At 39.1% G+C, this 24,565-nt stretch overlaps 1 protein-coding gene across 7 annotated transcripts in view; it reads left to right on the top strand.

Annotated features, from left to right (window-relative positions):
* Positions 1 to 24,565, top strand: part of LOC132823222 (long-chain-fatty-acid--CoA ligase 6-like) — a 100,465-nt gene that overhangs the window by 1,953 nt on the left and 73,947 nt on the right. For 4 of the 7 annotated variants that reach the window (XM_060836845.1, XM_060836847.1, XM_060836846.1 and 1 more), the window contains exons 3-9: positions 942 to 1,043; positions 7,949 to 8,013; positions 14,053 to 14,154; positions 14,290 to 14,389; positions 18,264 to 18,442; positions 23,104 to 23,136; positions 23,333 to 23,384. In XM_060836845.1, coding sequence (XP_060692828.1) covers positions 942 to 1,043; positions 7,949 to 8,013; positions 14,053 to 14,154; positions 14,290 to 14,389; positions 18,264 to 18,442; positions 23,104 to 23,136; positions 23,333 to 23,384 — 633 coding nt within the window. Of the gene's footprint in view, positions 1 to 928; positions 1,044 to 7,948; positions 8,014 to 14,052; positions 14,155 to 14,289; positions 14,390 to 18,263; positions 18,443 to 23,103; positions 23,137 to 23,332; positions 23,385 to 24,565 lie in introns of all 7 variants that reach the window. The other 3 variants (XM_060836843.1, XM_060836844.1, XM_060836841.1) reach the window with 2 other exon arrangements.

The following is a 24,565-nucleotide window of genomic DNA, read 5'->3' as shown; positions in this document are numbered from 1 at the left end:
CCACTGATAGCTGTTAAGCTAACGAGCCTATAGTTACCTGGGTCACATTTATTGTACATTTTTAAATAAGGATACTACCTTGGCAATTTTCCAATTATCTGGAACTTTTCCAAAACGTACGGTTTGTTGGAAGATTATTGACAATGCATTCGCTACCTTTGTTGCAATTTCATTTAAAAACAAAACTGAATTCCACATTCTACCATGTTTTGATCACTTTCCTTGGGTATCTTTTACTCTAAGATTATGTATTAAACCTGGTCCAAAATAAACTGATCCATGATTGGATCGACAACATATGGGCCCTTACTTGCTGCAGGCGAGATGCCATTAACTCAGTATAGAGAAGAGTTAAGTATGGAGGCACTGCAGAATCTAAATCAGACTGGTTAGTTCGTAATCCTACCTTTTGAGCCAGTTACTACTTTCTTTCACTGTCTGTTTCATGAGAACATAAGGCAGAGCTTTTTAAATGAGCTGTCAAATTCTGCATATTAGTTATAAATTTACTTTTTATCCTCAAAGAATTCATATGTTAAAATAAGCTGCTGAATGTATTTTTTAATCCTTTCTTTTGAATTCCTTAAATGATATTGCATCATCCCACCTTAGTGATCATCTCCAGTTCCTTCACATCTGTAACATTGACTAACTCCCACATTCATAGATTGCACCCCTTCCCACTTTGTTTTGTCCTCTTTAATACTTTGTTTCCATTTACGGCTGCCTCATTACAGTCGTGAGCAAGATTCTCCTGTTATTCAAGTCCAGTCCAACACTGGCATCTCCAAATTGTTTATCAAGGTTTTATCAAAACACTGATTTAAACATCATTCTAATTCAAGAAAAATAGTGCTGACAATCTAGATGTGTTTATCGTTATCCACCTGCATAAAGTTCTTTCACACAGATTGTTTTGTTTCATTAGGGCACTGACCAAGCTCGTGGCTCTGTATTAGGTGACAGCCTTCAGCTTATGACACACTATCACGATGATGCAAGGACAATGTATGAAGTATACCAACGAGGATTACACATAACAGGCAAGTTTCTGGATCCCAGAATAATTTCCCTGTCGCAATTGAAAGGGTTCTTTATAAATACTGAAAGATTGCTACTGAAGTTATCCATTGAATTTTCAACATTTTGGAGCAGTTACAGATTGTTGTTTCTCACTTGTTTTATATTTGGCAGAATCATGATTAAACATCACTTCCAATTTTTAATCAGTTTTGCACTTGGTTAATTAATTGGACAGCATCAATAGCAGTTCATTCTCTGTATGTGGATGCCTTTCACCTCTCTTTCTGTCCCTCTCTTCCTTCATTTAGTTTGTTGTCCCCGCCTCCCCTTTCCCCACCTCCATTTTCATTTTACTCCTTCTCTTCCTTCCTTCTGCTTTTCCTTTATTGCTGTTTGGCTTTCTCTCTGGTTTGTGCAATCATCCAGGGATCCATGTCTTCTGTGCATTGGTGGGAAGGAATGCCGAATTTCCTGGCATAACTGTGGGTAGAAGGTCCTCCCTGTTTTCTGCCTTGTTGTATCATATTGGAATGTTTAGGTAGTTGGCAGGATGGAGAACTGGTGTTGACGAACAATAATACTGACAATTTCACTTTCAAAACTCTTATTTTTTTTTAATGGCTTTTGAGAATGTCCCGAGATGAGCAGGCTCTGACTCCAACCAGCTTCTAGCACTGCAGAGCAAACCTGAGGTGAACATTAATAAACAAAGCCAGAACAGATGATCTGTTGATGGGAATCCAACCAGCAGTAATACTATTAGTGTTTTATTTGAAAATCTACTACTTCTATTAATGAATTACAAATTTCAGAACAGCTTACACTCTCCAAATAAACATTTTCTTCTAAAAAACTAAAGTGACTTCATTTGGAAGAGAAACTTAATCCAAGCCCAGGGCATTCTTCTTTTGAGTTTTATGGCACAGGCTGTCTAAATGGGAATGCAATGGGTTGACACCATACTACTGCTCTCTGCAGTCATGGTCTACTCAAAGCAGGAATGTATGGCACTGGAGCAGGGAAGCAAAGCGATTGTGACAGAGCACCACATAGTGGGAAACCCAGATGCATTGCCTCTTTCATTCCTTGTCAACAAAACATTTATGATGGGTTTTTTTTAGATTAGATTAAGATTAGATTCCCTACAGTGCAGAAACAGGCCCTTTGGCCAACTAATCAACGCCGACCCTCCGAAGAGCAACCCACCCAGACTCCCTTCCCTCTGACTAATGCACCTAACACTATGGACGGGTTAGCACGGCCAATTCACCTGACCTGCACATCTTTGGACTGTGTTCAGAGCAATTCCAATGTTTTTTTTTAATGAGAAGCCATTTAGTCTTACAAAAGGAGCTGGGCTGAAAAATTCAGGCCAAGGGATAGGCATCCAAAATTAAAAGTGAAAGATTGGAGTTGTTTCCAATTAGACATTATAATTAGGTCAGGTATCTTATGATTATTTGAATGTTACCCAGGTTTGGAATAAATTGTACATTACACAGATGGCATGGCAGCCCAAATATTGTGATGTCTTGTACCAGTAGATAACTTTTAGATTGTGAACACCAATAATTAATAAAACAGGGTATCTATCTGTAATATGTTGAAAATCTATGGAAAGCAAACACTACGATTATACTTTCCTATCAAGGTTTTCCTGTCGTGTATAGTTTATATAAATTGCTCGAGGTAGATTTCACAAGACCTATTAAGCCCAATGCCTGGCTGGTCTGTAAAAGGTGAATGGGAGTGTTCATATCTGTAAAAAGAAGAATGGACTACAAATCAAAGAAAGCAAGAACATCTATTAATATGATGCCTTCAGATCTCAGGATGCTGCAACATGTTTTATGACTGAATAAGAACTGAGGTCTCGTTACTGTTGTGATGTGAAAAGAAAATTCAGTTACATGAGTGTAATAAAGTTCTTCTGCGTATAATAATCAGATTATTCAAAGTTTTTAAAATTGTATTATTTGTGTGTAGAATTATTTCCTATTAATGATTTAGCTATCCAATTGATCATTTGTCAGTTCATATAGCGAATGTAAATGGCATGGATGCCCATGTGCAGACAAAGCTGTTGTCCTCAAACAGTATTAATTGAAATTTCTTTGTAAGGTGAGTACCAGTTTCTGCATAATCTGTGAACTTACTGATGAATCCTTCTACAGTGAAGTCTAAATTGTTTATATATACTACAAACAGCAAGGACCCCATACGCTGATCCCTGTGGAATCTCCCTGGACACAGGATTCCAGTCTCTTGCCCATCATCCTCTGTGTCTGCTACACAGATAATTTTGGGTTCAATTAGACACATTTCCTTGGACCCCATTGGTACTTAATTTCACTTTCAATCTCCCTCATCAAAAGCCTGGCCCAAAATCCATTCCTCAGTAAGAATATTGGTGAAAGTTCTGCAGAATGTTCAGGAAGTAGCCCACCATGCTAGCTGCCTCCATTGAATTGATATAAGCATTCACTGCCATTATAACATAAGTTTGCCCTCTTGCTCTCTTTCAAATGGACATGTAATGAAAGAAAGATATGCAGATAAAGAGGAAGCTATAAATAATGTGAGAGACATATACAAGGCAGAGACCATGGCAATCCCCATTTTAATCATGAACCTATGCTGCCAATATTTTCTCCAGCTCTCTGATACAGTTGTAAAATTAGTGTTCAGATTAAATTACTTGTAATATACAAAAGCACAAACAAACTGGATAAGCAGTTGTTACTGTAAGCCAAGTGGTTTGAGTTGACTTTGGGCAACTGAGTCCAAAGTTCCGGGACTAATATGCCATTGGTTAAAATGAAGTTTACATGTTATAGTGGTCTTTCACTATAAAACAAAGCATTCTACAATTTAGTATGCATAATGCAATGAAGAACTGTGAATTCACATATGATATACAAAGGGATAGCATTTATCTCCTTGGGGAATGTGGGGAGATATTGGTGATGGCTAGCAGAGTGCCATTTCAAGGCTTGGTCCAATTTCAGTTGTGATGAAAGTATGGCTTTACGAGATGTATTTTGTCCTTTTTTTTGTGAAGAAAGTTTGAGACAGGTGACAATTAGTCTGCTCAAAGCCAATAGAGTAAACAGCTTATGAGGTCTTGGGACCTTTTTTCAAAAGTTGGAACAATAGAAGCAGTGGGGTCAAGCTTCAGTTTTAGATCTCTGCAGTTGCTGAGGTCTTGACCTGAATGTGGAAGCTCTTATTTCTCTCTCTGTTACAGCTCAAAGTTCTCATCCTGCTTCTATTAAGCCAATTCTTTTCTGTATTTTCACTGTAGTACAAAAATAAAGTATTTTGTGTAAAGTGAATAGTTTCACCAGTTGAATTGTATTTGGAAAGCAACATTCTAAACTTAGCTTTTTAAAATGAGAAAAAGTTCGTGTCTAGGCTACTTATGTTTTGAGGGGGGTTTGTCTGGTCCATAATAGAGCAGTGGGCACATGAGACGTATCTGCCTCATAACATTGTGGAATCATAGATGATCAAGTGTAGAAGCAGGTTATTTAGTCCATATTTCTCGAATTAAACTATGTTTTAATCTAATTACATTCTACTACTTGGTTCTGATTTCCTTCAAGATATGTCTTGAACAAGAACCATCAGATACCCTTTTAAAATAATTCATGAACTGTACCTCAACAATGAGCTCATGGCTTAAAATTCCACATTGTAAACATGCATGCAAACATCACCCTCAATTCTCTTCTCTTTCTATCTGGTTACCTTGGCTTCCTATAATCTTTCCAACCAACAGAAATAATCTTGCTTTTATTTTATTCTTTCAAGGGATGTGGGTATCATTGGCCAGGCCAGCATTTGTTTCCATGCCCTAACTGCCCTTAAGAAAATGCTGGTGAGCTACCTCATTGAACTACTGCATTCTGTGGAGTGTATGTATGACTACAGTATTAATAGGAAGGGAATTCCAGGATTTTGACTGAACAGGAATGAAAAAACAGTGTGTCACAGTTTCAAGTCAGAGCAATGATTGATTGGCTTGGTAGGCAACTTGCAATGCTAGTGTTCTGGGCATCTGACACCATTGTTCTTCAAGATGGTAGAGTTCATGTGTTTGAAATGTTCTGTCAGAAGTGACTTGGTGACACCAACATCTTGCATATTGTACACACTGTCTACGGTTTCTTGGTGGGGAGGCAGTGAATGTTTAAGCTGATGAACAGGAGTGCAGATTGAGCAATCTGCTTTTTTCCTAGACCCCCTATTAACTCCAATTTTTCTTGACCTTCTTGAAATCATTTCTATCAATTGCTGTTAATGACAATCACTTTTATTCCATGTCTGGAAATCAGTTTTGGGAAAGTTTCATTAGTAAGTATTAAACTAACTTGAACATGTAATTACAGCAAACTAATCAAGTTGCACAATGTCTCCATTATTTTAAATATGTTTAAGATATTCATTATAGACCAGGATAAAATGTGTATGCAAAGATAAAACATTGAAATTTCTCAATGTTTCTGAATGGGGAGGCTTTCTGTTCAAACAAGAAGGCTGAATATTGCTGGTAATGTTGTGGTGTCCTATTGTCAAGATCAAAAGCAGTCACTTTGGGTGGTGATGGGACTCAGACCAGATTATTGCAAGGGATGGCCAAGAGTCTGCTGCCGGGACCACCTCAGCTGACAGCCTCATCAGTGCTCGGGCTGCAGCTTTAGAGAGAAGTCTCCTTCATGGCAAGGTGTCTTTGAAGACACAGCAGTTAAGTTGGAGTACATCTGGCTAGGCAGGTAGGCCTCAGTGCTTGGGATATAGTTATGCTTTCTTTATGCGCTGACGGTGCTCTTGCCAGTTGGGGACTCCTCCATGTGCCAAGGAATGCCCATAAAAGGAAGGCACTCACCTGGGACCCTTGTATTAGTGGGTCTTCCTGATGTAGGAAATGTATCTACTTAGGCATGAAAGTAGCCATTAATTGGCCATTGAAATGGTTAAATTGGCCTCCTGGTAGTCATCTGAGTTGTCAGCTTTCACAATATTGGCAATATGGCATGGTGGTAGAAAGGCGATGGACTTATCTACTGTGCCTTCCAAAGGTATTTGGTAAGCCCATCCCCAAAGAAAAATTCATCCAGAATCAGAAAGTTAATACTTGTACACAACCTAATCTCCTTCAAAGTCATTGACCGTGCTGAATGAAAAGTGAACATTGTCGGAAAGGTTGTTCCTTTCTGTAATAGAATCTCAAAATCTGTACAATTATATGAATTCATAGTCAAAGAAACAATCATGGGTATGAACTTTTGAAAATATTTCTGATTCAGTTTTGGAGAGATGGATTGTGAATATAAGTTCTGTAATTAAAACATTTTTGTTAGCACTGAGTTTTAATTGAAGAAGAGCTTTATTGGTAACAGAATATAGTTACAAATTGGTATATTTTTTGATCACTTTCTTATTACGTGTGCACATACAAATTAGGAGTAGGATTAGGCCACTTGGTGCCTCAAACATGCTTTGCCCTTCTCTAAGATCATGGCTGATCCGATAGTTCCACATTCCTGTCTATCCTTATTAACCTTTCACCCCAAACTTTGCTTATCAAGAATCTGCCTATCGTTGCCTTAAAAATAGCCAAGGACTCGGCTTCAATCACATTATTACAATATAAGGTCATAAGAAATAGGAACAGGAGTGGGCCTTTTGGTCTCTTGAGCCTCTCCCACCTTTCAGTAGGATCATGGCTGATCCAGCATTTCTTACACTCAGCTTCCTGCTCTTTCCTAATAACCCCTCATTCCCTCATTCCCCTGTTGATCAAGAGTCTGTTTCTCTGTCTTAATTATTTGCAAGGATCCTGTACTCACAGCTCTCTGTGGCAAGGAATTCTAAAGACATTCAACCTTCTGAGAGAAGGAATTGTTGAAGAAGAGAGTTTCAAATACTCAGTACCATCTGAGAAGATTTCTCCTTATCTTTAGCTTGAATGGGTGACCCCCTAATTTTGAAAGCAAGACCTCTAGTTCTAGATTCTCATACAACAGGAAACATCCTTTCCATATCCACACTGTCAAGACCCCTCAGGATCTTGTATATTTCAATAACAGCACTTCTTGCTTTTCTAAGTTCCTGCAAATACAAGCTTAATATAGTCTCCTAAAATAACCAACCTGTTTTATGTATTGGTCTAGTAAACACTGTTTGAACTCTTCCAATACATTTGCATCTTTCCTTAAATAAGGAGATAGACGTTTTGCAATACTTTAGATGTGGTCTCATCAAAGCCCTGTACAAAAGAGGCATAACTTCCCTACTTTTGGATACAATTTCCTTCACAATAGCAACATTCTATCAGCTTTCCTCCTTGTTTGCTGTGCTAATCTTTTGTGATTCATGGATTTGGATGTGCAGATCCCTTTATCTCAGCGTTCAGATGGCTTTCTTTTTTAAATTCCTGACAAATGGAAAATTTGTTACTTTCCCAAATTACACTCTTTACTATATTTGTCCGTTCACTTAATCTGACTATAACCCTTTGTGGCTTCTTTTAAATTCGTCTTCACAACTTACTTCACTACCTATCTTCGTGTAGTCATCAAATTTAGTTACCAAAGCTTAAGACCCTTCAATTTTGCAATTAATGTAGAATATCTGTAATCTGAATACATTGGTAAAGGATATGGAACTACATTCATTTGAGATCTACCTTCAATGGGTATGTATTGATATTTATTTTTCAACAACCAGGCAAAAAGACACTTGTTATTGTCAACGGCAAGATTACTGGTAAATGTCTTTCCAACACCTTTCTTGCCACTACCCAGACATTTCCTTTTACAGTGGTTTAATCTCATTAAGAACAATGAGGAATGTTATAGGAGAGCTATTAGTATTATGAGGGAGTAAATTAATGAAATAATTGTGTTCCTTCTTTGTTTAGGGGATGGCCCATGCTTGGGATTCCGAAAACCCAAACACCCCTATCAGTGGCTCTCCTATAAAGAGGTGAGAACAAATTTAAAAGAACCATCAGACATTACGTACTTATTTATCATCATAATATTGCTTCATTTTTGGTTTTCTTTACTTACTTAAGAGATATAGCTGTTGTCTACTTCCTTCTTAAACAAGTGAGACAACTGCGACCAGAATGTTATGAATGAATTTGCCCAGATGTTCTCAACGCTGAAGTGGTCAAATCACTGTGAATATAAGTCGGTGCCAATGCAAAACCATCTCCACATTATAGAACATAGAATGTTACAGTGCAATACAGGCCCTTCGGTCCTCAATTTTGCACCAACCTGTGAAATCAATCTGATGCCCATCTAACCTGCACCATTCCATTTTTATCCGTATGTATGTCCAATGCCCATTTAAATGCCCTTAACATTGGTGAGTCTACTACTGTTGCAGGCAAGCCATTCCACGTCCCTACTACTCTGAGTAAAGAAACTATCCCGATATCTGTCCTAAATCTAACACCCCACAATTTAAAGCTATGTCCTCTCGTGTTAGCCTTCACCATCCAAGGAAAAAGGCTCTTACTGTCCAACCTATCTAGTCCTCTGATTATCTTTCACGTCTCAGTTAAGTCACCTCTCAACCTTCTCCTCTATAATGAAAAGACCCTCAAATCCCTCAGCCTTTCCTCATTAGACCTTCCTTCCATACCAGACAACATCCTAGTAAATCTCCTCTGAACCCTTTCCAAAGCTTCCACATCCTTCCTATAATGTAGTGACCAGAACTGCATGCAATACCCCAGGTGCAGCCTTACCAGTGCCTTGTACAGCTGTAGCATGACCTCATGGATCTGAAACTCAACCCCTACCAATAAACGCCAATACACCATCTGCCTTCTTAACAACCCGATCAACCTGGATGGCAACTTTCAGGCGTTTATGCACCTGTACACCGAGATTGGGCGGCACGGTGGCACAGTGGTTAGCACTGCTGCCTCACAGCGCCAGGGACCTGGGTTCAATTCCCGCCTCAGGCGACTGACTGTGTGGAGTTTGCACGTTCTCCCCGTGTCTGCGTGGGTTTCCTCCGGGTGCTCCGGTTTCCTCCCACAGTCACAAAGATGTGCGGGTCAGGTGAATTGGCCATGCTAAATTGCCTGTAGTGTTAGGTAAGGGGTATATGTATGGGTGGGTTGCGCTTCGGCTGGTCGGTGTGGACTTGTTGGGCCGAAGGGCCTGTTTCCACACTGTAAGTAATCTAATCTAATAAAAATCTCTCTGTTCATCTTCACTGCCAAGAATTTTATCATTAGCCCAGTACTCTGCATTCCTGTTACTACTTCTGAAGTGAACTTTCTCACACTTTTCCGCATTAAACTCCATTTGAGTCCAGCTCGGCACCTTATCTATGTCCCCCTGTAACCCATAACAGTCTTTGGCACTTTCCACAACTCTGCCTACCTTAGTGTCATCCACAAATTTACTAACCCATCCTTCTACACCCACATCCAGATCATTTCTAAAAATGACAAACAGCAGCGGCCCCAAAACAGGTCCTTGCAGCGTACAACTGGTAACTGAGCTCTAGGATGAACATTTCCCATCAACCATCACCCTCTGTTTTATTTCAGTTAGCCAATTTCTGATCCAAACCGCTAAATCACCTTCAATACCGAAACACCATATTTTGTGAAACAGCCTACCATATGGAACCTTATCAAATGCCTTACTGAAGTCCATATACACCACATCAACTGCTTTACCTTCATACACTTGTTTAGTCACTCTCTCGAAGAACTCTAAGGTTAGTGAGGCACAACATACCCTTTCCAAATCAAATTATTCCTTTCCAGATGATTCTCAATCCTATCTCTTATAACTTTTTCCAACACCTTACCCACAACCAAAGTGAGGCTCACTGGCCTATAATTGCCAGAGTTGTCCTGACTCCCCTTTTTGAACAAGGGAACATTTTCTATCCTTCAGTCTTGTGGCACTGTTCCTGTTGACAATGATGGCATAAAGATCAAAGCCAAAGGCTCTGCAATCTCCTCCCTGGTTTCCCAGAGAATCTGAGGATAAATCCCATCTGGCCCAGGGGTCTTATCTATTTTCAGATCTTTCAAAATTGTTAAAACCTCCTCTTTCTCAAACTCAATCCCATCTAATCTTATCACCTATACCTTCGTATTCTCACTAACATTGCCGTTTTCCAATGTGAATAATGACAAATCTTCCCCTATCCTCAGATTCCACACACAACTTTCCACCACTGCCTTCCAAACCCTTCCTATTCATATACCCATCCAGATGCCTTTTAAATGTTGCAATTGTGCTAGCCTCCACCACTTCCTCTTCCATACACATACCATACTCTGTGCAAAGAAGTTGCCCCTTAGGTCTCTTTTATATCTTTCCCCTCGCACTCTAAACCTTTGCCCTCTAGTTCTGGACTCCCCAGCCCAGAGAAAAAAAAACTTTGCCTATTTATCCTATCCATGCCCCTCATGATTTTATAAACCTCAATAAGGTCACCCCTTAGCCTCCGACGCTCCAGTGAAAACAATCCCAGCCTGTTCAGCCTCTCCCTATAGCTCAAATCCTCCAATCTTGGCAGCATCCTTGTAAATCTTTTCTGAACCCTTTCAAGTTTCACAACATCTTTCCGATAGGAAGGAGACCAGAATTGCACGCACTGTTTCAAAAGTGGCCTAACCAATGTCCTGTACAGCCGCAACATGACCTCCCAATTCCTGTACCCAATACTCTGACCAATAAAGAAAAACATACCAAATGCTTTCTTCACTATCCTATCTACCTGCGACTCCACTTTCAAGGAGCTATGAACTCCAAGGTCCCTAGCAACACTCCCTAGGACCTTACCATTAAGTGTATAAGTCCTACTAAGATTTGCTTTCCCAAACCTTTCCCAAACCACACATTTATCTGAATTAAACACCATTTGCCACTTCTCGGCCCAATGGCCCATCTGATCAAGATCCAATTGTAATCTAAGGTAACCTTCTTCGCTGTCCAGTACACCTCCAATTTGCAAACTTACTAACTGTACCTCTTTTATGCTCACATCCAAATCATTTATATAAATGATGAAAAGTGGTGGACCCAGCACCGATCCTTGTCATACTCCACTGGCCACAGGCCTCCAGTCTGAAAAACAACCCTCCAACACCACTCTATCTTCTACCTTTGAGCCAGTTCTGTATCCAAATGGCTAGTTCTCCCTGTATTCTGTGAGATCTAACCAGTGTCCCATGGGGAACCTTGTTGAACACCTTACTGAAGTCCACATAGATCACATCTACTGTCCTGCCCTCATCAATCCTCTTTGTTCCTCCTTCAAAAAACTCAATCAAGTTTGAGACATGATTTCCCACGCACAAAACCATGTTGACTATCCCTAATCAGTCCTTGCCTTTCCAAATACATGTATATCCCGTCCCTCGGGATTCCTTCCAACAACCTGCCCACCACTGACATCAAGCTCACTGGTCCATAGTTCCCTGGCTTGTCCTTACTTCCTTTCTTAAACAGTGGCACCACATTAGCCAACCTCCAGTCTTCCAGCACCTCACTTGTGACTATCGATTATACAAATATCTCAACTAGGGGCCCAGCAATCGCTTCCCTAGCTTCCTGCCGAGTTCTAGGTTACACCTGATCAGGTCCTGGAAATTTATCCACTTTTATGTGTTCCAAGAATAAGCTCCACATTTCAAGTATGTCCATCCCCTCCAGTTTCCTTCCCCATCGTATGCACCCTCAGTCTTACCTAATCGCATCACAATTGCCTTTGCTCCAGTTATACCTCTTTCCCTGAGGTATATACCTATCCCTTCCCATTGCTATTGTAAACGTAACCGAATTATGGTCACTATCGCCAAAGTGCTCACCTATCTCCAAATTTAACACCTGGCTGGGTTCATTCCCCAGTAACAATTCCAATATGGCATCGACCTTATGAGGAGCTAAGTTATAATAATCTTTAGTTCTAAACATACTATCTCTCATGGTTACCATATTTCCTGAGTCTCTTTTGGGTTTATGCAGTTGCGCTCTCTCTGGCTGTGCCTTTGGGCCTGTGAAGCTGCTTTCTTTCTCTCTGTCTGTTTCTGGATGGTCAGATGGTCTCTGCCTCTTGCCATACTGATCTCCTCAGAAGGCCTCAGAAGATTCCAACAGAGCTTCCAAGTGCAAGGTCTGCAGATGAACATTGTTTTTATACATTTTTATGGTTTTCTGGAACCTTCTATAGTTCTGGACAATTAGTGAGATACACTTAATAGTTTGAAACAAGAGTCAATCATTTAGATGGCATAGTACTGTCAGTTTCTCTGTGTAGCAGGACCCGGTGCCTTTCTGTGTCCTTTGTTTAGTGAATAAGTTGTTGGGGTTATGTCTGACCAGGAGGCTGTGGTATAGCTGACACTAGCTAGACTAATCTTTTACTGCTCATCCCTATTGGAAGTGGTGGTGAGCCACTTTTGTACCATTGTTGTTCACGTGATGTAGGTTAGAAATTGAGTTTCAGGATTTTGGCTCAGTTAAACAGAAGGGACGGCAACACATTTCTGTTTCAGGATAATGTATGAATGCAGGGGGAGAAATTAGATGTTACGGTGTCCCTTATTTTGGCTGCCCTTCCTCTCTTGGGTAATGGAGGCAGTGGGTTTGGAAGGGCCTATTAACATATCATCTGTGGTACATCTTGAAGTGGTTCAGATAGCAGCCATGTCTCTGGTGGGGGAAGTAATCGGCCAATCTCTTCTGGTCTCCGAATTGTTAGAAAGCAAATGTCTAGATATGTGACACAAGATGTGCACAGGGACCTTGCCGATATCCTGATACACTGACCTCTGTAGGAATTGCCCAGGGAGCATAACTTTCTATGGGCATGAATATCTTCAGTTCTGAGCAACATTTGCAGACATTGGAAAGTTCTGCTGTACTTTGCGAGGTGGTTACCTCAGGAATGTTAGACAGAAGGAACCCATGTGACCACTTAGTATTTACAAAGCCTATCTCTAAATTGCTCATGCTGACACCTCTCTTTCACTCCCAACCTCAAATGGCCCCTTCTGACAAGCCTTCCTTGAGCCACAGATTCCTTCAGCCACAGCCTCATCTGATTTTGCCTTCAGCTACTTTTCCCATTGTCAACATAGATTTGTGAATGTACAATTTGAACCATTATTGTCTATTTATTCTATCTTTTATAATAACCGATCCCATTTTGTTTACTACTGATGAAAGGCTTAACAGGTTTGTAGTTTCTTATCTTCACTCCTAAAATAGTTGGGTGATTTTTGCTACCTTCCAATCCACAGGAATAATTCCAGAATCCATAGACTTTTGGATGATGATCACCAATGAACCAACCACCTTAAAAGCCACTTCCTTCAACACTTTTGGGATGAAGTCGGTCAGATCCATCAAATTATTAACTTGCAGCACCAATAATTTCTCTGCTACAATCTTACACTGCTGCTGATTTCTTTCAACTCCTCATTCTTTCCAGCCACTTGGATCTGCTTGTTCTGGGACAATTCTGATATTTTACTCAGTTAAACAGACCCCAAACTAATCATTTGGCTTCTCTGCCATTTTAATATATCCCATTATAAATTCTTCTGACTGTGCTTTCAGCGGGTCTTTGCTAGACATTTCCTTGTTATATATAGCAGCTTTTATAGTCTGCTATTGTTGTTAGGGTGCAGTCATGCTTTCTTCTCCCTTTTTTTTCTTTTCCTGTTCCTACTTTGTTCTCCAAAACCTCAAAATTACTGCTGTTTCTAACATTTTAATTGGTCTTTTAACTTCGAACAACCTTGAACAACATTTGTTGGCCATGGCAGATTTTGCACCATTTAGGAATATGTTGTTGCTGGAAGGGAACTTGAAGCTGGGTTCCTGTAGTACAGAGCAAGAGTACTACAGACTGAGCCGTAGGTGCACAACTTAATGGGACTTTAGTTACAGCAGAGCTCCATTTAGTTCAGGTTCGTTGGTTGAGACCTGAAAACAAATGGGATATTACGAAAAATACTTTTTTTTGTCACAGGTTGCAAACCGAGCTGAGAACTTGGGATCTGGACTGCTCCAAAAAAACTGCAGGTCATCTCCAGACCAGTTCATTGGTGTTTTTGCACAGAACAGACCTGAGGTAAGAATTGGTTACAACAGTTAATTTATAAATATCCTTAACAAAACAAGAAATTTTCTGTGATGTTTATATGAATATGTGAAGTTTTTTTATCTTGTTATTTTCCTTTATTTATAAATGCAACTTCCCATCCAGTGGATTATTGCTGAACTGGCATGCTACACCTACTCCATGGTAATAGTGCCACTTTATGACACACTTGGACCTGAAGCCATCCGCTACATAATTAACACAGGTAAAAGGAACAGCGTGCTTTTGAAAATTACATACCACTTTTTAAAATTAAGTGTCAAAAGAGGAAATCAAAAGATCCTTAAATTGCTGGTGTTAAAAGTAAAGATTCTCTCTGGTTGAAATCTCCTATTCTAGAATAGACTAGCAGAAACTATTCTGTTATATATTTAGACTCAAAGAAAATCTAATTGACTTATTTTCATAAAACATCACAAAGATGTATCCATCATAAATTAATCAGAATTGTGTAAGAAATTGTCTGATTTTTTTTTTACTTTGCTGTTTTCTGATTAGAGATTTGCATTAGAAAGTAAATGAAATATAAAATAAATTTAAGATTCCTGCTGCTACATGTGGCCACTCCTGTCAGGAGATCTGCTGTCCTTGCATGCTACTGTTGTCTGAATTGTGCCATCCTCACATACCCACAGGAAAGGATCAGTGACTAGTCTGAGAATCCCTTTGTTAAATTATGATCATGCTGACCTCTCTTCCTGGTGTCCTCCACTCCACTCTTTGGAAAAGATCTATGTGACTTTTCCACTCTGATTAAATGGTCAAAATACTGACTTTTTTTTTGTAAATTGGGCTCACTTTTTAGAGTTCTTTTTGCTCTTGAAATTTCAGAGACTTCATTTTATCTTATCATTTGTTTATGTGATTTTTAGCTTATATCTTAGCATCGATATTTCAAAGCCCTCCAATTTACTCCATAGATTTTTACTTATGGTCCAGGTTTCTAAGGCATACAGTAGATAGATAGAATGTAGCAGTTTATTGGTGTTTTCCTTGTTACAAGCCTGACTTATCTTGTTATTAACATATCTGTTATCTTCAACATTCCTGCTGACTATCTATCCTACTAACTTCTACATAACATCTATCATGTCCTGTTATAATTTGTCCTAAATAACAAAGATATTTATTTGTTCAGTATGATATCACTCATTTTGTCTTCATTCTAGTTTATTCTAATATATTCCTTCTAAAATCCATTGTTTTGACTTTTTGTTCATAAATATTCCCTATTTTAAACTTATAGATTTTACTTGATCTATGATATATTGTAGAGCTTCTCCTGGTTCTGCAAGTCATACTTCATCAATGTACTAAGCCTTGTTATGTTCTTGTCTTCAATTTTTATGCTGAAAGTAAATCGGATTTTCTGAATATTTCTTTTGTGTACTAATTGATTACATTAGTGATATTACACAGTTTTGTTTTACACATTCACTTGAAATATGTTGTCATGCTTGAAGCAGCTCTGATTTACCCTGCTTTGGCCTGATGTTTACAATTTGATCTCAATCTGGATAAAGCTCACATCTTTGTCAATACCACATTTCTACTAACATTTGGTGAAGAACATGATGGAACTGCTACCCTGACTGAAATATAAATGCCTTCACGGATAACTTCCTTAGTATAATATAATACATTTTTGGACCACCAAATATTGTCATGTGACTGAATACTAAGCTTATATTGCTGAAAGTATTATTTGATTTTTCAGATGATTAAAATTCGCCTCCTGGAATGCTGGTATCCCTACTTTGTTAGTTGGTCTGGAAATGTTTCATACATTCTGCAAATGCAGATATTCAAAAAAATACTCTTGCTTAAGGACGTCCTTCATCACTTTTCAGTTGATCATGTACCATTCCCTCTCTGATCAAAAAATCATATCTCCAGCTTTACAGACACAGCATATGCAACATCTTGGGGAGACAATGTCCTAATAGTATTGTCACTAGACTATTAATCCAGAGAAAAAGTTCCTGAAACAACTGTAGATATTGGAAATCAGAAACAAAAACAGAAACTGCTGGAAAAACTCAGCAGGTCTGGCAGCATCTGGGGAGAGAAGTCAGAGTTAACATTTCAGGTCTAGTGACTCTTACTAAAATGTTAACTCTGATTTCTGTCCACAGTTGCTGCTGGACCTGCTGAGTTTTTCCAGCAATTCATAGATCCAGGAAATGTACTAGGATGTGGGTTCAAATCCTGCCATGGTGGAATTCAGATTCAATAAAAATCTGGAATTAAGGATCTAATGAAACTCTTGTAGTTTAAAAAAAAATCAGGTTGGCTAAAGTTGTTTAGAGATGGAAACTGCCATCCTTGCTTGGTCTGGCTTACGTGAGAATCCAGACCCACAGCAATGTGAGTGACTCCTAACTACCCTGTCTGGAATCAGGGTTGGGTAATACATGCTGGCCAAGCCAGAGACACCCACCTGCTATGAAAGAATAACAAAAAAAAACATTGCATGCCTTCTAATGTTAAAGGTTGTTAATCTCTATCAGTCATTCCTTGAACACCATTCTTTGAAAGTACAATCTGCTTTATAAAACACCAATGGCTATCTGTTAGGTTTGATGGTCTGTTTTCACGGAAGTGAGCTGAATGAATTTTAACAGCAAGATTATTTTCAAATACTGCAATAATAATTCACCCCTTTCTAAGAAAATTACTTAATTTCACTTTTTTTGACTCAAAGTTTTTTTTTAGCAAACAATTCTTCCTCAAACACAACGCAATGAAGGAAATCATTACTGTGATAAAATGACGCAGTCTGACTCCTTGAAAATTGTTTCGCAACCAATGTTTTTCATGAAATTTAACACTAGATGCAAATAATGTTTGTTATAAACAAGGCTGTAATAACTAATAGTGAAACTATATTAACGACCAGACTTGAAATCTAGATATGCTTATTTTTACATAGAAGTTTGGCAGCACTGAATCTTTATTATTCAGAATATCATAGATTAAAATAACCCCTCTCTCATTCCTGTGTTGCCAGAGATTCTGCACAGATTCAGGCCTCATGCTATGGTTTCTTTATCCATGAAACATTAATTTTTTTTCAATTTGCCAAGTCCCAAAAACATGTTATTTAAAACAGTACATTTTTTTATGTGCGGTCTGGGAGCAAAGGCTAGGAGTGGTAATATCTTCTGAAACATGGGAGAACATATGGGAGAATGCTGGAAAGATCTCAATCTGTAATAGGACATGCAACACAGTTAAAAGTTCTGCACAGGGCTCATCTGGCACCAGACCGTCTGGCGAAGTTTAAAAAGGGGCATCTTCAATGTGCCCCAAATGTAAAGTAAGTGTAGGTACTCTTATTTATTGCCTCTGGACATGCCACAGGCTTCATGTTTATTGGAGTGCTGTGGCAGGAGAGATAGGGAGGGTATTGAGGACTGAAGTCAAAGTGGACCCGATATCTCTCCTCTTAAACCTATCGAATTTACCATCTTTAGACAGGCATGGGGGAAACTATTTAATATTCTTGCATACTGTGCACGGAAGAATATTCTGATGAACTGGGTGTCTGAGAACCCGCTGGGCTTGCTGGGATGGTGGAAATTAATTATGGAGCAGATTCCCTTGGGCATTTGTTTAACCAGGATGATTAGATTTGTTGAGCCCTGAGCCCTGGAGGGGGGACTCCTGAGTTAATACGGGTACATGTACAATGCTCCTGTTCCTTTGTTTGGGAGCTTTGTGCTGAGCATAGCTGTCTCGTATTTTGTGGTTTTATTTGTTTCTTTTGATTTTCTTTCTTTTTTTGATCTTTTAGTCATTTGCTTATTTATTGGTGTTTCTTTGCATAGTGCTAGGGTTTGTTTTGTATTATAGGATAGGTTAGTACTTCGTAGACAGTAGTTGTATTGTAATTTTTTTTTCTCTTTATTATACTGATATTTGTTATGGATTGTATTTTTCAATAATTTTATATGTTTGTAAAGTTAAAAAAAATTGCTGATAAATCTATTTATTTAAAAAGTATATTTTTACAATTGATAAAGTGGTGGTGCAGCATTATGCAGGTGTCACTAATGCATGCATCTCTCCTTTTTAAGCTGAGATTTCCACAGTTATCTGTGATAAGGTAGAAAAAGCCAAAGTTCTTTTGAAGAACGTGGAGATGAAGGAGACTCCAGACTTGGAGATAGTCATCCTTATGGATCCATTTGACATGGACTTGGTTCAGATGGGAAATGACTGTGGAGTGCAAATACTGGCACTCCGGGAAGTGGAGGTATGTGAAAATTGTCAGTGACCCAGTCGGGTGTTATGATGCAATTGAATACAAGTATGCTATATCACACTTTTTTTTAAATCACACTGGTGACTGTAAATCTGGATTTTAATCTAGTTTCCAAACAAAGGCTAGTGATTTAAAACAGGGTAGAAGGAAAAGTGGAGGCTCAAGTCAGCATGCCCCATTCTGCAAGGAACTGACCCAAAGCTAACCGAGATAGAGAGCTAATAATTTCAAGCAAAAGTGAGTACTGCAGATACTGGAGATCAGAGTCAAGATTAAAGTGGTGCTGGAAAAGCACAGCAGGTCAGGCAGCATCTGAGGAGCAGAAAAATCCAGGCAAGTGACGGGTTGGATCAGTGGTGGAGTGGTCGCAAGTTCAGTGACTGGGGAATCTGGGAGGACAGGTTTTCCTCAGATTATGCCAAATTTAATGGAAGGATCTGATGACCAAGTCTAGAATTGATTTCCAGGTTGCAGTTGCCGGCTGGCTGTCAGGCACATGGATCTGAGGCATCAAGCTGAATCTTATCTCAGTTGGAGGGCTTATGAGGGAGATCACTGTGGGTTTTAAGAGGACATCAGTGGGAGAGCCGAGAGCGATAATAGGCCAAAGGAAAAACTGAAAATAGTTGCAAGCAAAACGTCATGGGTGGTTAGGATCAGGAAGTCAAGATACAAAGAGAAGATCATGGGACAGTTACAGCATGGCCTTCAGAAGAGTATTAGATTGTGTGGTATTTTAGGTTCAGAGGTCAACGAGGACCTTGCTCTTCCTAGGCCACAGAGTGATAGAAAGGAACTTAGCTCTTACATTTGGTATTTCTCACTTCCCTTTAGCTGCTGGATTGGCTGATTGCCAAGAAACCAGGCTGGCCAGTTTTAAAACTGAAACAAAGATAACAACTTAAAAATATGTCTTTATTTAGTATTTAAATGAGGTTATCTTCATCTGAAAATGAGTTGGTCACCTGAAGTGTCCATTTCTGTTAAATCTAAAAGGTGACAGTAGGCTATAAAGTACGTTTGAATTTTTTTTTCGTCTGGTAAAAGATTATTGAAGTATTAATCATGAGCTTGTCTCTGAAGTATGTTTACTATGAAGGGAAGTGGAGATGGCCGAATAAGAAGAAAATAAGGAATTTTCTCTGACAAATTAGTCGTCTGTCCTCAAGCCATTTCTGTTAACCATGGATATAGGAGTTAGATGGTGTTCTGATGAAGGGTCTCTGGATCCAAAATGTTGACTCTGGTTTCTCTCCACAAATCCTGCCAGACCTGCTGAGTTTCTCCAGCAATTTCTGTTTCTATTTTGGAGTTACATTGCCTTTTTTCATGTGTTGAAATTACTCCTAATAGAACAGAAGACTGGAGATGTGTTTGAACAATGAAGAGGTCCCACTTTAAAATATTGCAGATCCTGGAAATCTGAAATGAAACCAGTGACGGCTAAATCTACTCTGTGGTCTGACAGCATTTGCAAAGAAGGAAACAAGAGTTTCCGATCTATGACTGAACATTGCTGACTATTTCCAGTATTTTCTATTTTAGTTCAAGTTCCTTTGTAAGTAGGTGAGGAGGGTATGTTCAAGTAGCTTCACTTAAAAAAGATTCTGCCAAGGAAATTAAAGGAACTGGGTGATCACTTTTTCTTTAGTGATTAAGACAAAATTAATTAAAATTGAATGAAATGCAAGAGGCAAATAAGTGAAATCAATACAAAGTTCCTTACAGTGCTGATCAGGTGCAAAAGGCATGCTGAAAATAAAAACTAAGACCACTGGAAGTAGAGGCATCAGTAGGCCATTCAGCCCATCAGACTCTGTTCTAACGTTCATTGAGATCATGGCTGATCTGATAACGCTAAACTCCACTTTCCCACCCTTTCCTGATAACCCTTCATTCTCTTTACTAGTTAAAAATTCTGTCTATATTGAATATATTTAAAAATGATGCGGAGTTTTGAGTTTCACAATGCCATTTATTGACAGAAATTGTGACTAACTTGTGAATTTCTCTCTGGGAGGTCACCTAGAAGACTTGTGGAAAATTGCTTTCTAACATTGGGATTACAACCATGAAGTCTAGGCCCTGACTTTTATTTAGCAAACGGGAGAAATTCTGGCTCGGCAGTCCTGACCTTTAAAAATGGCTGCCTGCACTACTCATTTTTGGTCTGGAGGGTGGGATGGATTGGGAGTCAGTGCAGATGACCTGGAAACAGTGGAGGAAGCTGCTGGTTCCCAGGGCACACTGAATTGAAAGCCTGCCTGTGGATTCAGGTACTATGTTTAAACATTTCTCCTACCCATGCAGCCTAATTCCCTGTAACTACAGCCGTGGTCTCTCATACCTCAATGCCACTCCATGGCTGTCTAACATTTTCTCATGCCTTCAACCTTGCCCATGGTCCATTATAGTCCTATTATATATTATATTCCAACTCACTGCCAAATAGTCATTGTACAAACAAGCATTTCACTGAACTTCTTAATCTTTTTGTAGAATGGAAATAGTTCTGCAAATAAATAATTAGAGCTGTCCATCAAGATGCTCACTTGATAGGCACCCAAATGTATGAGGGATAATTTGAGAAATCAGTGATTCAACTCCAATTCTACAATGGCTAATGTCAACAGGAATGCTGAAATGCCTGGCATTGCTTTTTGTTAAATCCCCACTTCCTTGAGAAAGATTCTTGACCACTTTAGCTGTTCGTCAACAGTGTTGGCAGTTTCAATTGTCATCGCAGTCATCAGCAACATGATGGAAGGTGCCATTGAAAGTTCTGTCAAGTGATTAGCTTCTCACTGGTGCTCCATTTGGGTTCAGCCAGAGTTGTTACGTTCTTGAGCTGAAAATGTGTTGCTGGAAAAGGGCAGCAGGTCAGGCAGCATCCAAGGAGCAGGAGAATTGACGTTTCGGGCATGAGCCCTTCTTCCTGAAGGGCTCATGCCCGAAACATCGATTCTCCTGCTCCTTGGATGCTGCCTGACCTGCCCTTTTCCAGCAACTCATTTTCAGCTCTGATCTCCAGCATCTGCAGTCCTCACTTTCTCCTGTTACATTCTTGACCCCATTATAGTTTTGGTCCAAGCATGGACAAGATGTTGAACTCGAGAGGTGTGGTGAGAGTGGCTGCCATTAACATCAATCAGTACTTGACCAAATGTGGCATCAAGAATCTTTACGAAAATTGATTTCAATGAGAATCAGAGGTGGGAGGCGTTCTGATTAGATTCATATTTGGCACAAAAAAAGATGGTTTTAGTTATTTTAAGAGGTCAATTGTCTCAACCCAAGGCATTATTACAGGTGTTTCTTGGATAGTATCTGAGAGTCAGCTATCTTCAGCTGTTTCATCATTGACCTTCCCTTCTTTAGAAGGTCAGAATTGGGGATGTTCATTGATTGCAGCATTCATCACCATTTGCAACTCCTCAGATACTGAAGCAGCCCAAGCCCAAATGCAGCAAGATTTGCAAACGCACAATCTTAGGGCTGATAAGTGATAAGTAACATCTTAATGCCAAAGAAGAACCAGACAATAACCATGTAGAACAAGAGAGAATCCAGCCAATACCCCTAACACTGAATAGTATGATTAAAAAGTAGATTTTTTTCGCTTTAAACAGATTATAGAAATACCTTTACCATTACAAATCTTTCACACTTAATTCTATGACACCCAATCAGCTTTTTAAAGAATAGCTGACATTATGCTGTGTGATTATCTAAGAGGGTTGAGCAAAGATACTGGACTCCAAGTGGAACCAGGGAACATGTCATGGTTTGATGCACTGTTTTGGTCTCCTTGTCTGAGGAAGGATATTCTGGCTATGGAGGCAATGCAAAAAGGCTTATTAGACTGATTCCTAGAATGGCAGGACTGATGGATGAAGAGAGATTGGATTTGTTAGGATTCTATTGACTGGAGTTTAGAAGAATGAATTGGGACCTCAAGAGCAATCCATAAAATTCTAACAGGACTCAGCATGGTAGACACCAGAAAGGTATCCCTGATGACCAGGAGTCCTGAATAAAGGCTTACAGTCTAAAGATACTGGTTAGGACTGAGATGAGGAGAAATGTTTTAGCCAGGTTGGTGAGCCTGTTTGCTTCTTTACCACAGAAAGCAGTTGAAGCCAAAATATTGACTGTTTCAAGAAGGAGATAGACACAGTTCTTAGGGCTAAAGGGGTCAGAGGATATGGCGAGAGAGTAGGAAGAGTGTATCATGTGAGATGATCAAATGGTCTACCCCTGCCCCTATTTTTGATTTTTCTTTGTTGTGCTTGTGGAAGATAATGGAGTGAGCTTTTGACGGAGTTATATGAAGAGAACAAGTAATCTGTGGTGTTGGAGCTGGTGGTTCATCAGCTGCAATAAAACTTGCTTAGAAAAAGATATACATGGAATTCTGTGTCATCAATAATTTACCATTAGTATTTAATGTGCAGCGTCCTATCTGCAGTGTTCAGTGCAAGGTCCAGAGTACGGGATGAAATGGTGCGAAGTGTTTTTTGATAATTGATTACTAAGTGAATAGCATTTTTGCAGAGACATGTTGATAAACAAGTGTAAATTAAGACATAAAATATACCATAAATATGTAAAGCATTTTTACTGTGGTTATTTTCTTCCCTTCTTGTTTACAGAACCTCGGACAAATGAACAGGCGAACTCCAGTGGTGAGTGAAGTAATATCTCTGACTTTCTCTCTTTCAGAGTGATGTCATTCATGTTTAGAGAAAGAATAATTTGAAAATGTACACCAACTGCAGTCAGTAATAATGCATATATTCTCTAGTTTTCAACACAAATTTGTTACCTGTGAAGGTTGCTGTGGTCTTAGATTCTTCATTTTTGTTTATTTTCTACCTTCAGCCTCCACGCCCTGAGGACCTATCAATTGTCTGTTTCACTAGTGGAACAACAGGTAACGTGCCCCAAGAAATGCTTGTAGTTGCATTAATTAATGACATTAAACGTCATGATAAGTTTGTATCCCCATCTCCATCTCCATGAGTACCTTACAAGGAACCCTGTTCGCAACGACTGATCTGATGAATGTGTGTGTGTGTGTGTGTCAGGATACCACACAGTACTGTGTAACCAATGAATCATTGCCACTGTGTGTAAGGAAATATGGCAATCAATTAGTGCACAGTAAATTCTTTCAAACATTAATGAGATTTTAGTGAAGTTTGAGTGATGTTGGTTTGGGGATAGTCTATGTTTCTCAGCAGGCTGTGGATTACTTTAGTTATTGTCTGGTATTTGCATCTCTTTCATTTAAATCCATGATTCTTTTCAATCAGTAACACAGATCGCACTTCTGCATTTGTCTAAGACCACCTATATTCACCAGTGTTCCTATGTCTTCTTGATTTAGGACTCATTACTCTTATATCAGTTTCTTAAATACATAGATGAATGTATAGTTGCAAATGAAGAAATCTTCCTTTTTTTTTGAACCTGTTTTTTCAAAATGGCTTTTATTTCAAAGTTCATTTTCACTTTGCTACTTTCTATAGTATTTGCTAAGTTGAAACATATGGCATTGGAAAAGCACAGCAAGTCAGGCAGCATCCAAGGATCAGGAGAATTAACGTTTTTGGCATAAGCTGTTCATCAGGAATGTCGATTCTCCTGCTCTCCAGATGCTGCCTGACCTGCTGTGCTTTTCCAACGCCACACTTTTTTTTGACTGATACTCAAGCATCTGCAGTCCTCACTTTCTCATAGTGTTTGCTGAGCAAAGTAGGATCTGTTCTCTACCACTGCAGTAATTGGGTCTTCCTGCAATGATATGTAAAGAATCTTGCTGACACATCTACTCTCCAGATCAATACTTTAACATGGTTAAAAGAGTCTCTTGTGGAGTCTAGAATCGTGAATTTTTAATATGCGCACTATGCTTATGTCATCGCCAAATATTTACAGTTAATCTTTTTAAAGCCTTCAGTGAATAAACTCATTTGGGTAGCATTGCAAAACAGAGTTTTAAATTCCCCATCCCAATAGAATTGAATGGCAAGCAAGCCATTTACTAGAGCCCTGATGTTCACTGTCGCCTATTATATCAATATATGTTTCAACAATTCCAGAAAGTCTCCA

Source organism: Hemiscyllium ocellatum, chromosome 16 (genome assembly GCF_020745735.1).
Source record: "Hemiscyllium ocellatum isolate sHemOce1 chromosome 16, sHemOce1.pat.X.cur, whole genome shotgun sequence".
In the NCBI taxonomy this organism is placed as follows: domain Eukaryota; kingdom Metazoa; phylum Chordata; class Chondrichthyes; order Orectolobiformes; family Hemiscylliidae; genus Hemiscyllium; species Hemiscyllium ocellatum.
The sequence above is the reverse complement of the archived record's forward strand: the minus strand, read 5'-3'. Positions and strand labels throughout refer to the sequence as shown.